The sequence below is a fragment of the Delphinapterus leucas genome, chromosome 20 (assembly GCF_059928025.1).
Source record: "Delphinapterus leucas isolate spDelLeu-1000000601 "Yukka" chromosome 20, BTC_Dleu_Yukka2, whole genome shotgun sequence".
NCBI classification, from domain to species: Eukaryota; Metazoa; Chordata; class Mammalia; order Artiodactyla; family Monodontidae; genus Delphinapterus; species Delphinapterus leucas.
In genome coordinates this window covers 55,648,771-55,662,753 of record NC_143148.1, presented here as the reverse complement: position 1 = coordinate 55,662,753, position 13,983 = coordinate 55,648,771, and the positions used below count along the sequence as shown (strand labels likewise).

General features: G+C 40.3%; 1 protein-coding gene across 2 annotated transcripts in view; it reads right to left on the bottom strand.

The window, feature by feature from the left end:
• The window catches only part of CDH13 (cadherin 13), a 749,080-nt gene that overhangs the window by 369,438 nt on the left and 365,659 nt on the right, over positions 1-13,983 (bottom strand). For both annotated transcript variants that reach the window (XM_022583077.3, XM_089902463.1), the window contains exon 5: positions 114-258. In XM_022583077.3, coding sequence (XP_022438785.1) covers positions 114-258 — 145 coding nt within the window. The remainder of the gene's footprint in view (positions 1-113; positions 259-13,983) is intronic.

The following is a 13,983-nucleotide window of genomic DNA, read 5'->3' as shown; positions in this document are numbered from 1 at the left end:
GATGCATACCAACAATAAGTCAGAGCGGCAATAAAACGGTCTCCAGAATCCCCAAAGATCAGAGGATGCCACTTCCCAAGCCATTATGCAAACGGTAAGCCAACCTAACATACCTGTAGGTGATCCCTCCATGACGTGGCCAATGTAAGGCCCTTCCTGAAAGATCGGTCTGTTGTCATTCTGATCAATCACGATGACTTCCAGAGGGACCGGCCCCTCGAGAGTTCTACCGTTGACATCAATGGTCTCCACGAGTAGCTATTGGAGGAAAGAGATTGGGGGAGAAAGAAGGCATTCATTCATTATGAAAATTGAAGTCGGGTTCTCTGGAGAAAGAAAGTAGGTTATATCAGCAATTTTATGAGCCCTTGGCAATGTTCAAACGTTGGTCTCAATGGATAGTCACCAGCACTAGAATAGAAACTAAACATTACAGAATAAAAGACAAAGATCAGTTCATGTTAAGTCCCACTTGGGAAATTTACAATTAATTCATCAAATCTGCAAAGGAAGTAAAAAAAAAAAAAAAAAAGCAAACACTAAACACCAGCAATCAGTCACAGCTGAGAAAATATGCTTACATTGTTTCTGTTTTTCCAACATCATTATGCTTTAAAGGAATGTTATGCTAATAAAAAGAACTGACTAAGCAGTTATGAACAGAGTATATTAAGAAATAACCGAAAGTGTTTATGGTAATATTTGGGAGAAATTCAGGGCAGTAAGTATTTATAGAGAACCTTCCTGAGGCAAGGAAGGTGCTTGCAGGGGTCCTGAATGAGACCTTGGGACTCCTGCCCACCAGGCCTTTATAATCTAGCAGGGATTTCACAATTCCATATGGAACTACCTTCAGATCTCAAGGCTGAAGAAAATAGCATAGAAAACCCAGCTTTACTGTTGCATGGAAACAAGGAATTATGTCGTGGCTTTTCCAGTGAACCATGTAGACTTTATGCTCTCATTTCTGTGCCTGATACTTCCTTGATTTAACTCAGGGGCCACAGTGACACTTCTCGGATATCAGTGGTGGTCCCTGCATTGGGACCCTGTTGAGTATTTCTGTCAGAAAAGGTCTCTGTAGCTGGAATCCTTCGGAAATGGTCTCTGCAATTGGAATCCCAGCACAACTTCTCACTAGTCATGTGACCTCAACTCATACACTTAATCTCTCAGTTTTATCATCTGTAAAATGGGTTCATAAAACACTCATTATTAGGGATAATGGTAACCAACATTATCCAGGGCTTACCGAGGCTCTCTACTATATTAACTCACTTGATATTCACAGTGACCCTATGAACCATTTCTGAGGAGGGAATGAAGCCAATTAGAGGTTAGGTGGTGGAGTCTGGATTTGGCCCTGTGAAGTCAGTCTCCAGAGTTTACATTTTAAACTGTTATAAACAATGTTTCTAGATCACTTTATATAATGCCTGTTATGTAACTCATCTCAAGAATATTAGCTGCTGCTACTGTTGCTACTGTCGTTATCATCAATACTGTTGTCAAAACTAGCCCTAATTAGGAAAAGAAAAGAGAAACACGTTTGTTATACCCCACCTGAATCTGTTATAAACTGTTTTCACCCTTTGGAAAGTCGCATGGCAAAATTCACCAAATCTATGAAGGACTCACATACTTTGCTCCATTTGGATACCACTCTGGGTTCTATTTGAGACAGGCTGCACTACATACATGGAAATACTTTCTGCAGTGTTATTTCTGATAATGAAATTACACTGGCATCCACTACATGTCCAGGGCAAAAGAGACGAGTTGAATGAATGTGTTTGTAGCAAGATGCTAGAATACAGCCATTAGATAAAATAATTATTCAACTTTGTTGATCTACTTAGAATACTGTGTGAAAACACAAAAAATAGCATGTGTACTATACATGTGTGATGTACACATGTGCACAGAATTTGAAAGTAGTAAGCAAACATGAAACCAGGTATACATGGGTAGAGGAATTTGTTTTTCATTTTTTCTTTAACACTACTTCATCCTTTCACTAACAAATTCACACACACACACACACACACACACACACACTTTGATTTCTGGGGTAGATAAAATAATGCATGAGTACCTTAGCTAAGAAGAAATTAAATAGGGAGAGCCTTTTAACATCTGCACACAAAGGAGATCTTACAGAGAATGAGCTTTTACGCTGATTTTTAAAGCTACTATGAGAATACTGCTAAACGAGGAAAATAAAAATCAAGCTTTGGGAGCAATTTCTGGTAATAATGAAGGTCTGGCCTTTTGTCCTCCCAAAATTGCCAAGAACTTGACTTGGCCTTCATCCTGATCAACTGTATCTCCTTAGTGTCTGTCTTTCCATCATGTTGAGCTGGATCTAGAGTCTGTCCCACCCAGTTCTGATAGATCCGCCTATTTGGCAAATGTGAATTCTGTTCCTCTGTCTTACTTGTGGCCTATGACGCTAGCCAAGTCTTGTAGAACGTGGGGGATTAGGATTCAGATCCAAGATATGTAGTGTCTTTGGTTGAAATAAAGCCAGGTCCTTGGCTGTTTGGGGTGTGAATTTTAACCCAACTCCTACTGCCTACTGCCCAGTTTTCAAAGGGCAGCTTCATTCAGCCTTTGCTAGAGAAGGCAGAACTATTTTATATTTAAATAATTTAATCAAAATATTCCAAAATGTCATTATTGGAGGCAAGGATTTTTTTTTAACATCTTTATTGGAGTACAACTGCTTTACAATGGTGTGTGAGTTTCTGCTTTATAACAAAGTGAATCAGCTATACGTATACATATATCCCCATATCTCCTCCCTCTGGAGGCAAGGAGTTTTGAGCAACTAGAAAGTTCGATAAATCCAGTCTCATGTTAATCATTTCACTCTAAACTTTGCCCAGAGGGTGGTCCTTCTCCCAGGGATCAAAGCAGAAACTCAGAAGCCACCCTGTTCCCCAAGTGAGGCCTTCTATCCCCAGCCACTCCATCAACGAGTCGGGTCTACACTGCTTGTTCTGTCTCCTGAATTTGTCTTAAATCCACCCTCTTCTCTCCAAATCCATCATCACCTCCAGAGATTAGTTTCTGACACTTCCCACCTGGGCCACTGCAACAGGCACCTAATGGGTGCCCCTGCTACTAATATTGCCTGCCATCATCTATTCTCTAAGGGGTTTGTGATGGTTAGTTTTATGTGTCGACTTGACTGGCCATGGGGTGCTCAAATTAAACGTTATTTCTGGGTGTGTCTGGATGAGATTAACATTGGAGTCTGTGGACTCAGTAAAGTAGATGGCTCTCCCCAGTGGGGGTGGGCACCAGCCAATCCACTGAGGGCCTGAATGGAACAAGATGCAGAGGAAGGAGGGATTCGCCCTCGTCTTCCCACCTGAGTGCTGAGCAGGGGCCTCCATTCCTTGCTGCCCTCAATGGTCTTGCTTCTCAGGCCTTCAGACCCAGACTGAAATAAACACCATCGGCCTCCCTGGTTCTCAGGCCTTTGGACTTGTACTGGATCACACCACCAGGTTCCCTGGGCCTCCAGCTGGCCCAGGCAGATCCTGGGACTTCTCAGCCGCCATAATTGTATGAGTCAGTTCCTTCTAACAGAATCACTGCTTCTGTGTCTCTGGAGAAGGCTGACTAATACAGGCTTCCAAGGTGTCTTTTCAAAATTTTTATTTATTTATGTCACCCCAGAATGGACACCTCTCAATCGTTTCTCATTCCTCTTACGATAACAGCACATTCCTTTACTGTGACGTCTCTTTTATCACCTGGCCCCAGCCCACTTCTCCAAACTCATTTCACATCACAAGAGAGCCCCTCTATTTCTCATTATCCAGCTACACCAATCTCTCCTCAGTTCTTCCAACTCAGCCCATTCCTTCCCAGCACAGGTACCTTCCTGTGCAACCCTCCTAGCCAACATGAGCATCCCATCTGCCATCTGGTCAGCCCCCATCCATCCTTCAGATCTCAGATATCACTGGCAGAGAAGATCCTTCATTACCGCTCCAGACTACCTCAGGTGTCCATGGTTGACACTCCCATGGCACTGGTACCCTTTATAACACTTTCCATAACATGTAATTGCTTATTTATTTGTGTGACAATTCAACTAATGTCTGCCTCTCCGGCCCCATCAAGACAGAGGTGGGGTGGGTGTTCGTGCCCAACAGCAAATCCCCAAGGCTGAGATTCAGTGCCCGGCACACAGCAGGCACCTGACTCATCGCTGACTGCATAGAGCCCTCCTCAGAAGAGGCAATCCCTCTTTAAGAGACTGGAGTCCAAAGTTTTGGCCTCAGCTTTGGCCATCTGTCCTGTCTCTCCATTCCTGGCACACAGGAGCTGACCGTCAGTCCCAGGCTCCATGGACCGAAGGCCAGTTGACTCTGCAGTCTTAACTCGTGAACAAGAACCACAGCGGTAAACAACACCCAAGTACATTAAACTGATTACTTGCCTTTTGAAAGAAAGGAACTAACATTTATTTGGTGTCCAATACATGTCTGGGCTTTTTATGTGTTGCCTCATTTGGCTCAAAACAACCTGGAGAAATACCCACTGCAGCAAAACTCAGAGAAATTTAAGGACCTGGTCTATGATTAAAAGCTAGTTTGTGATCCAGCTGGATCCAAACTTAGATCTGACTTGAAAATGTGTGCTGACCCCACTGTGCCCTTGTTTGCTAAATGCTCTTTCATGGACCTCCCTTACATTTTTAAAATTCCTCTTTACTATGTTATTTACTTAATAGTTTTGCTGTACATAGATTGTTATGTTTCACTTTTCCTCCAAGGCAAAATTATCCATGAATTCAGGGGTATGGTGAGCTTATTTAAAATTTTTCCTAATACATATGAAAATACATAATAAAACACACCATGAGCCTTTATGTATAATGTGACACCCTGCCACAAGTGACAGTTGGGAAATACTATAGCATCAGCCTAACTACAACATGTTCCCTTCTGGAATGTCACAGACTTTCTGAAAAGAAAAGAAAAGACTTGGACCTCTTATAAATGTAGCTCTCAAATGACCAAGGTGAATAAAATGGGGAGGGGAACAAGGTATGCAAATCACTCTTAATCTGTTTAAGGCAAAATTACTTTATGCAACACTGGAGACATGAAGGTACCACATGAAGGTACCACGTGAACTAATCACTCCACTTCAGGGGCCATGGTAGGTGGACACCAGGTCACTGAGTCCTGTGTGTAGGGTGAGAGGGAGCTTGACCTCTGAAATGGGGAGGAGGTGGTGAAAAACCACAGGAGTCAGAATGGAAGCTACACTGCCAGAGGAGCTCTAGCTGAAGCACGTTGGGTCCCCTCGGCCACCATTCCTGAACCCCACTTCCTAGGTTCTCGATTCTCCTTCCATATTTTGGGGGTGTCTCCACCAGAAGTGGGAACTATCAAGTCACAACATGCAAACTGATGACTCTTCAAACCAATTACTGCACCATAATAATGGAGATGGGCGGTGCACATGCGTAGAAAAGAATCCCTTAAAAAAACAACGCAACACAAACATAACGAGCCAAATTACAAAGCACGTACAAGCACACTGGCCTTTGGTGTCACAACAAGCTATTAACATCTTGCCCTTCATTTGGCTTATTCTCTTTGCTCTGTTTATGAAAGACACAACTTAGTCAGACAAAATTTGATACTGTGATCTGATCCAAAGGGATGAACTGATGAAAAACATGCTACAAGGTTTTTTGGGTGAAGGCCAAAATGAACACACTGGCTCTTAAAACACAATATTTTTTCTACGAGATGTGACCCCAGTAACAGATGTCAAACCTGGATCAATCAGATAAGAAACAAAGTGTGAGATACACAGTCTATAGACTCATGAGTCATTTTGAAGTAAAATAATTTAGAAAACACTTCAGTGACCTTTTGAACTCTGATAATTCTGCTTTGGGCTAAATATTCAAATGAAGTAAAACATACACAACACAGTAAATTACTTATTTGAGATGATATAGTTAAACTACTGGTTATCAGTGGAATGCGTGTGTGTTCACATGCTTTTCAACCAGAGGCTTTTACATCACAGAAAATGAAGAGAATTTATTAGCTATAACTCTAACATAACGTGACTCAGTTTCTCTTTTGAACACAGATATGATGTCTCCTACCCAAATGAGTAGGTGCCCCTCCAAGTTACCTCTTTGGGACATTAAAACGTTTTCCAACGTGGATGCTGCTTTGAAATACTTGTTTAGGAAATTCTACTTGAACCAATTTCTAAGTCAAAAAGATGGGCCTTGTTCCTTTCATTCCAAATACCATCTTTTATAATAAGAATAGTTATAATGCTAGAAATGCAAAATGCTAACTAGAAGTTCACTGCATTCAATTAGGGATATACAAATGTCTAAAAAATATTAGACATCTCCAGTTATATGTGACTACAAGTTCAGACATACAGATTTACACAAAATCTTGAAACACATATGAAAAATAAGATGCCAGCATTTGCCTCCATAGAGGAGAAGGATAAAGAAAAGACGAGACTCAATGACTATGAAGGTGTGTGAAATAAGCACCAGGTTCCATGTTAGGGGAATCTAAACTTGATATGATATTCCTGGAAGGCAGTTGAAACTATGTCCTGAGAACCTCAAAGATGTTCATAGCTTGAAAAAAAAATTCCATAAAAATTCTATGGAGATGAAGAATCCCACAGAGATTTTGCACAAGTAGGCTATTGTGAGATTATTTATAACAGATGATCTCCAAAATTAAGTGCCTCGAGTAAAGAAGGCTGACAGATACTTTTATTGAATTTTTGTTTGCAATTCTCACACCCTCCCCACCTACCAACATCTCATAAAGACCAAACAAGGGTTTTCCACCAAAGACATCCTCACCGATCACTGAAATTACACTAGACTTTGAATCAGAAAGCCTGCCTTCAAATTTCAGCTCTGTTACCTATAAAGTGGCTGTGGTTGGCAGAATAATGACCCTCCTAAAGAGTTTTATGTCCTAATCCTAGAACCTATGGATATGTAAGGTTACTTGGCAAAGGGGAATTAAGGTTGCTGATCAGCTGACCTAAAAATAGAGAGATCAGTGTGGATCGTCTGGGTGGGTTCAATGTAATTATGAGGGTCCTTAAGAGAGGGGAAGAGAAGAAAGTCTGGGTGATTTGATGAGAGAAGGTACTTGACCAGCCATTGCTGGCTTTGAAGGTGGAGGAAGAGGTCATGCGCCGAGTGTGAGTAGCCACCCAAAGCTAGAAAAGCCAAGGCCTGCTTTATAGCCTCCAGAAGTGAATGCAGGCCTGCTGGCGTGTGGTTTTGGTCCTGTGAGTTCCATGTTGGGCTCAAAACCTATAGAAGTACGTGATAACAAATTTGTGTTGTTTTGCATTGCTACAGTTGTGGTAACTTGTTACAGCAGCAATAGAAAATTGATACTGTGGCCACATCATTAATTGTTCAAACTGGAACAACTTTTAGAATGAAAGCAGGTACTATCAACAATTAAGCCACAACAACAGGTGGAAATCAAGACTGTCCCAGGCTAACTGGGTCACACGGTGAGCCTGTCTTATTAAGGAACTTCACTTCTCCGTATCTAAGTTGGCGCATGTAACAAAGATGTTTAGAATGTCATTTTTCTCTTTGCTAAAGGAATAAAAAGATAAGCGAGTGTGTGTAGCACACACATAGGAAATTCTAAACAAAGCTTTGTTAGATCAGATGAGGTTTGGCGACTTGGGCATTTGTTCGCTCCCAACAGACCTTTCTTTAGACTTTTGCAAATGTGGATACAGTACCCTCGATTCAATTCTTCTGTGTCAGCCATTACCCCCTCAAAATTGCTTTCCTATTACAGTAATCTAGATTTCTCTTTGATACCAATCATTTGCATATTCAAGTTATTTTTCTCAGCTTTATTCATTTATCGAAGTTGAATCTCATTATGGACCAACTCCTAGAGAGTTCCCAGGGAAAAGATATTTTTAGCCTTTTTAACATTCCTCCACCTTCATTTACACAGCTCTGTGTGTAATCTTCCCCTTTATGGACTGGATGTGGTGTTTACAGCTCCCTCAAAAAAATGATCAAAGGGGTGATAAAAGTTTCCTACTTGTTAAATTATTAATTAAAGATCTTGATACTATTATCAAATGTTCTTTGAAAAGCTTGCTTTGCTTAGAGCCATAGTATTTCTTTAGTGAATGTGAAATTTTACTTTTAAAGTATGTTTTCCACCAAACATAATGAAAACACTTTTTTTTTTCTTATGAATGTATGCTCACAACCACGCTGGACTTTGAGGGCATTTTTCTATTTAAGTTTTGAAAGTAACTTTAATTATGTGGAAGAAATCTATGCAGATATTCAAAATAATTTTATTGAAGCAGCCTGGGTAAAGTCCCAGTGAATATCCTCTACGCCAAGAGGGGACACAGGCTGAAAATTTTAATTGGTTCAAGTAGAATTTATATAAATCATGGATGTTGGAATTATGCCAGATCCATTAAAGATATGTACAAGGGTTAAGGGGATTTTCGTGCAAAGATGAGAAATATAATACTTCTAAAAACAAAGCTGTAGGAGAAAATTATGGGTGATTTTATTTTCACTTGCCCTTCTCCCTTCCTAAAGTGAAATTCAGAGGAATAGAAAGCAATGAAATACGTTTCTTTCTTTTTTTTTTTTTTTTTAGTTTACAGATCTGAAGTCATTTAGTTAAATAAGTATTAAAATGTCTTATGAAACATGATTTTCTTCAAAATTAAGGTTGAAATATAAAAACTTAAATTATAGCCTAATAAATCCAGATGGATTAAAGTATTAGGAAGAAAAAAGGCTATTTTTTTGAATATTTGAATATTTATGTAATAGAGCAGGGAAGGCCTTTCTAAACCAGTATTAAAGGCACAAGTTATTATGTGCATTATTGAGAGGTTAAACTACTTCAATGCAAGTTTTTTTATATCACTACAATACAATAAATAAACAGAAAACTAAGCAAAATATTTGCGTCATGTAAAACAGAGGCCTACTATCCTGAATACACAAAGAGCTGTTAAAAATCAATAGGGAAAAAAACAATTAGCAAAGCAAGAAAAGAAAAAAGCAATAAATATATTATAACATTAAAATGAGATGGCTTTTTGCTTATATAATTGCCAAAATAATTAGAAAAGCCTAATAGTATTTGACAAACTTGTCAGAAAACCAAATCTCATACATTACTGATGATACTAAAACATCTTTCTGAAACGCCATTTGTCAATATGCATCACACGTCTTGAAAACATGTGATTTTACTTGTCATATGTGTGTGCCAGGGAATAAGGGGTGTTTAGTAACATGTATACTCATTTCAATATTGTTTAAAAATAGGAAAAATTACAAACAACAGAATGTTCTACCTGGATATTGATGAAATAGATTTTGGTATTTGCACAAAGAATACTACATTGCAGAAATACTTGAGGGAATGGAAAAATATTAATGGCACGGTGTTCATTGTATGAATTAAATAATCCAATTGCTAAGTAGTACTACATGATGAAATTTTTGAAAAATAGGCAAAGACGTTACACTATTAAAATTATACTAAAATATTAACAGTGGTTTTATTGCAGGTAATTTTTTTTTTTTAACTTGGCTTCTCTACACTTTTCTGGATTTCCTATAATGGGTATGTGTTAATTTCACAGTTAAAAAAGAATCTATAAAATTTATTTTGAAATTGACTACATATTGGCTATAGTTTATTACAAATGGGGAGTTACGGGAACCTGTTAAACTTTAGGACATCTAGCATCTCTTAGTATTGATGATTAACGGGAAGCAGGGGAACATTAGGTTTATAAGAGATCATTAGTATTATGGTAGAAAACAGAGGGTGGTTGGGTTTTCCCAACTTCACAGGTCTTTGATTTTGGATAAAAAAAGAGTCTCATGCATTTGACAGAACTTTATAATATGGAACTTGGTCTCATCAGCTTTATTTTCTGAACCATCACTGTTATCAATGTCTGCTTCTTCTTTGAAGCTTCACTTTTAATCTCACTGATAAATTCTGAGAGCCAGCAAAGAGCTGAGACTCCAAGCGTGGACTTTGGGTTGAGGGAGACTTGGCTCCAGGCCCTGATTTTACCCCTTATCAACTCTGTGATTTTAAACCTATTCAGTTACCTTCCTAGAATCTCAACTTTTTCATCTTTAAAATGGGAGAATGGGACTTGTCTCATGGGGCTGTCATGAGGTAAAATACTTGACGTTTGTAAAGCATTTAGCAAAACATCTGGCACATAGCAAGTGCTAAATAAATAGTGGCTGCCAGCATCCTTTAAGTTTTTTGTGAAGCAAGAAAAATATCCTTAGAACATTATGGTCTTGATGAAGGTTCACAAGCTCAAGCATCTCAGGGAAGTCGCTGATATGCTGCAGAAGCTGCCTGTAGGAAACTGAAGCTCATTTAGAATCAAGAAGATACACCAGCCTCTTGGTGCCAAGACCTCTGTTCAATCTCCATGTGAGGAATGGATTCAGCCAAGTTCATGGGCCTGCGCCAGATTTCTCCTCCCTCTCTCTCTCCCACCCTGTACTCAGAACCAATGTGACCTGAGGAAGGTGTCAGTGACCAGCTCAGGCCCACACTCTGGGAACTCAGCTGTGAGATGACCTTGTTGTTTTTCTGGCTCTCCTCAGACATCCAGGTCCCCATTGCTGCTATATTGGTCCTGCTGTCTGGGCTTTGGACTGCACGTCCCTGGGTCCACTTAGCCCTCTGGGTTGGCCTCAATTCCTGTTCCACTTTCTCCTTTGGAACAATGTCTAGGATTCCTTGCCCTCCCAGGCGTACCTTTATCACCCTCCGTTTCCAGACTGGGTCCCCCCTTTTGGTGGCACACTCTAATCTCCAGGACAGTAACAGCAATGCTCTCTTTTTAAAGTAAACTTCTTATTTTGAAATAATTTTTTGTTTACCTGAAGGTATAAGAAATAACACAGAAATACCCTGCACCCTTTATCCAGCTTCCCCCATTGGTAACATCTTATAAAACCATAGTCCAGGATCGCAAGCAGAACACTGATGTCAATAGAATCCTGGATCTTATTCAGATTTCCTGATTTTTATTTGTATTTGTGTGTGCGTACATGCACATATGCCTGTGTATTTAGTTCTACGCTTATATCCATCACCCCAATCAAGATATAGAGCAGTTCCATTTCTGAAAGTTTCTCTCATGTTAGAGAACAATGCTTTTAAAATTTTATTTGTGCACCTGTATTCATAGCATCATCATTCATAATAGCCAAGAGGTGGAAGAAACCCAAGTGCCCACTGGTGGATGAATCAATAAGCAAAATGGAATATATACATACAATGGAATATGATTCAGTTTTAAAAAGATAGGAATCTTGCTACTTACTACAACATGGATGAACCATGGAGACATTATGTTGAGTGAAATAAGCCAGTCACAAAAAGACAAATACTGTATGATTCCTCTTATATGAAGTATCTAAAATAGTCAAATTCAGGGACTTCCCTGGCTGTCCAGTGGTTAGGACTTGGCGCTTTCACTGCCGGGCCCCGGGTTTGCTCCCTGGTCAGGGAGCTAAGATCCTACAAGCCAAGTGGCAGGGCCAAAAATTTTTTTAAATATTAAAAAAAAATAAAGTAGTTAAATTCATAGAAACAGAGAGGAGAATGGTACTATCAGGGGCTGAGAGGAGAGGAAAAGGGTGTCGTTATTTAATTGGTATAGAGCCCCAGATTTGCAAGATGAAAAAGTTCTGGAGAGCTATTTCACAACAATGTGAATGCAGTTAACATTATGAACTGTATACTTAAAAGTGGTTAAGATGGAAATTTTTATGTCATGTGTTTTTTTTACCGTAAGTTAAAGAAACCCTTTAATTTGCATGGGAATCACCTGGAAATGTGGATAATGCAGACTCTTGGGACCCAACCCCAGGGATTAGTAGGTTCTCAGCAAGGCTCAGGAATCTATGCTAAGTCATCCTGAGTAATTCGGATGCCGTGGCCTAAAGACTGCACTTTGGGAAAAGCTCCTCTGCAACAGCTCAATTCTCCTCATATTATTGCCAAACAGAAGGCGCTAAGACCCAACAGAGACTGCCTTTGATTAGGGCAGGTTGACTAGCAGGGCAAAAGCTGAAGCTTGCTACTTATGCATAAAACCCTTGCAGTAATGAGCAACACACATAACCAGGACCACCTGGTTTTCATCACTGCCAGAATGGAATGCAGCTGAGTGGTCCCCTTTCATCTTCCCCATTTTCTGCTTAAGCATTTCAAACTCTGACACTGTCTTTGCAAGAGAGGAATCAAAATGAGTTCCTAGGTGAATGGTGGTGTAGCTACTGAGTTGAAGAAGACTGTGGCCCATCAACTTGATGCCCAGTCCTGTTTCCCCACGCCCAGTCCATCACCTGGTCCTGTCATCTATACCTTCTCTCCTCTGAATCTGACCATCTCTCACAATCTGTTTGTTACCCTCTGGCTGAGCCACCCTCTCTCACCCGTGTTGCTACGAGTATCTCTTAATTGCTCTCTCTGCTCCTACTCTTACACCCACACTCTGTTCCCCACGCAGCTTTCCAGGTTACCTTTAAAATGCAAATTGGACCTTTTGCTCTTCTGCTTCTCAACCATCCCACACAGATTGTGTCCAAAGACCTTGCTGTGGCCTACAAGTCCCTGGCATGAACCGTGGATGCACCATGACCACATCTTCCATCACTCTCCCAGAATCCTTCCAATCCAGCCACACATTCCTTTGAGTTCTTCGAGCCTGTTAACTTCCATTCCAGAGTCTTTGAAAATACTGTTCCCTCACCTATAAATGCTCTTTCCCAAGGAGTTTTTGGGGCTCACTCCTTCATTTCATCACTCACAACTTCCCTCAAAATTGAGGCCTTCCTTAACTGCTTGATCAAAACTAGCCATCCCTCCATCACTGTCCAAACCTTGTCCCTATGTTGTTTCCAGGCTCCTGTTACAGGCCTACTATGCAGTCCTTTCTTTAATCTCCTGCTCTTATTACAGGCCTACCATGCAGTCCTTTCTTTAATCTCGGCCACTTCTACTAGGAAGTGCGCTCGCGAGGACAAGGGGTGCCTATCTGGCTCCCGCAGCACAGTAGGACAGTGCCTTCCACATAGTAGGTTTTCAATATATGTAACAAATGAACAATAGATGATTTGAAGGCTTTAAGTTTACACGGAAGTTTCTTTTTTCTAGAGGACAGATCAATATACAAGAGAGAAATAACACCTATCTTTCAAGAATTCCTTGAGGGTGAATCCAGCTAAAAGGCAGTGCATGAAGGATTCAACAGAAGCACGTTCTGCCTATTTCAGAGGAAGAAACCAAGTTCAGTGAAGTTGTTACAACTGTCTAAAATATGCAAACATATTTTACATGGGATTATTCACTGTTTGCCAATGACTGATAGAAAATTATTTTGTTCTGACACACATATTACTAATAAGCATATTTAAATGAAAGAAAATAAAGCAACTGGAACTTAATACAAATTCTAGCTCGCCAAAATGATCTCATCTGTCCCTGCCTTTATAAATGAGGCAAATGCAAGTTACAAGAATTGACTCATATGTCTTACATAGACCCCTCTTTACCATTCTTATAAGCTTAGCTCAGCATCTCTTCTCTGATTTTTTGCTTGTGCGAGAAAATGCCTCATACAGCCAGACGTGACTGTGGAATCATCAGATGCATCGTGTTAGATCCTTCTGGATTTCCATCCACATTGCTCCACCTTTTCTCCTTTGGCCAGATGCCCCCACCTCAGTTTGGTGCACAGGTTCTAAGCTTCAGAGTACAGATCGTCCACTCTGCATCCACGCTGCAGTCAGCCTGCATTTGGCTTTGTTCTGGGCCATCCAGCTTCCCCCTGGCAAAGAGACACCCAACTTCCTCAAGCATCCTGGTCAGCCCAGAATGAAAG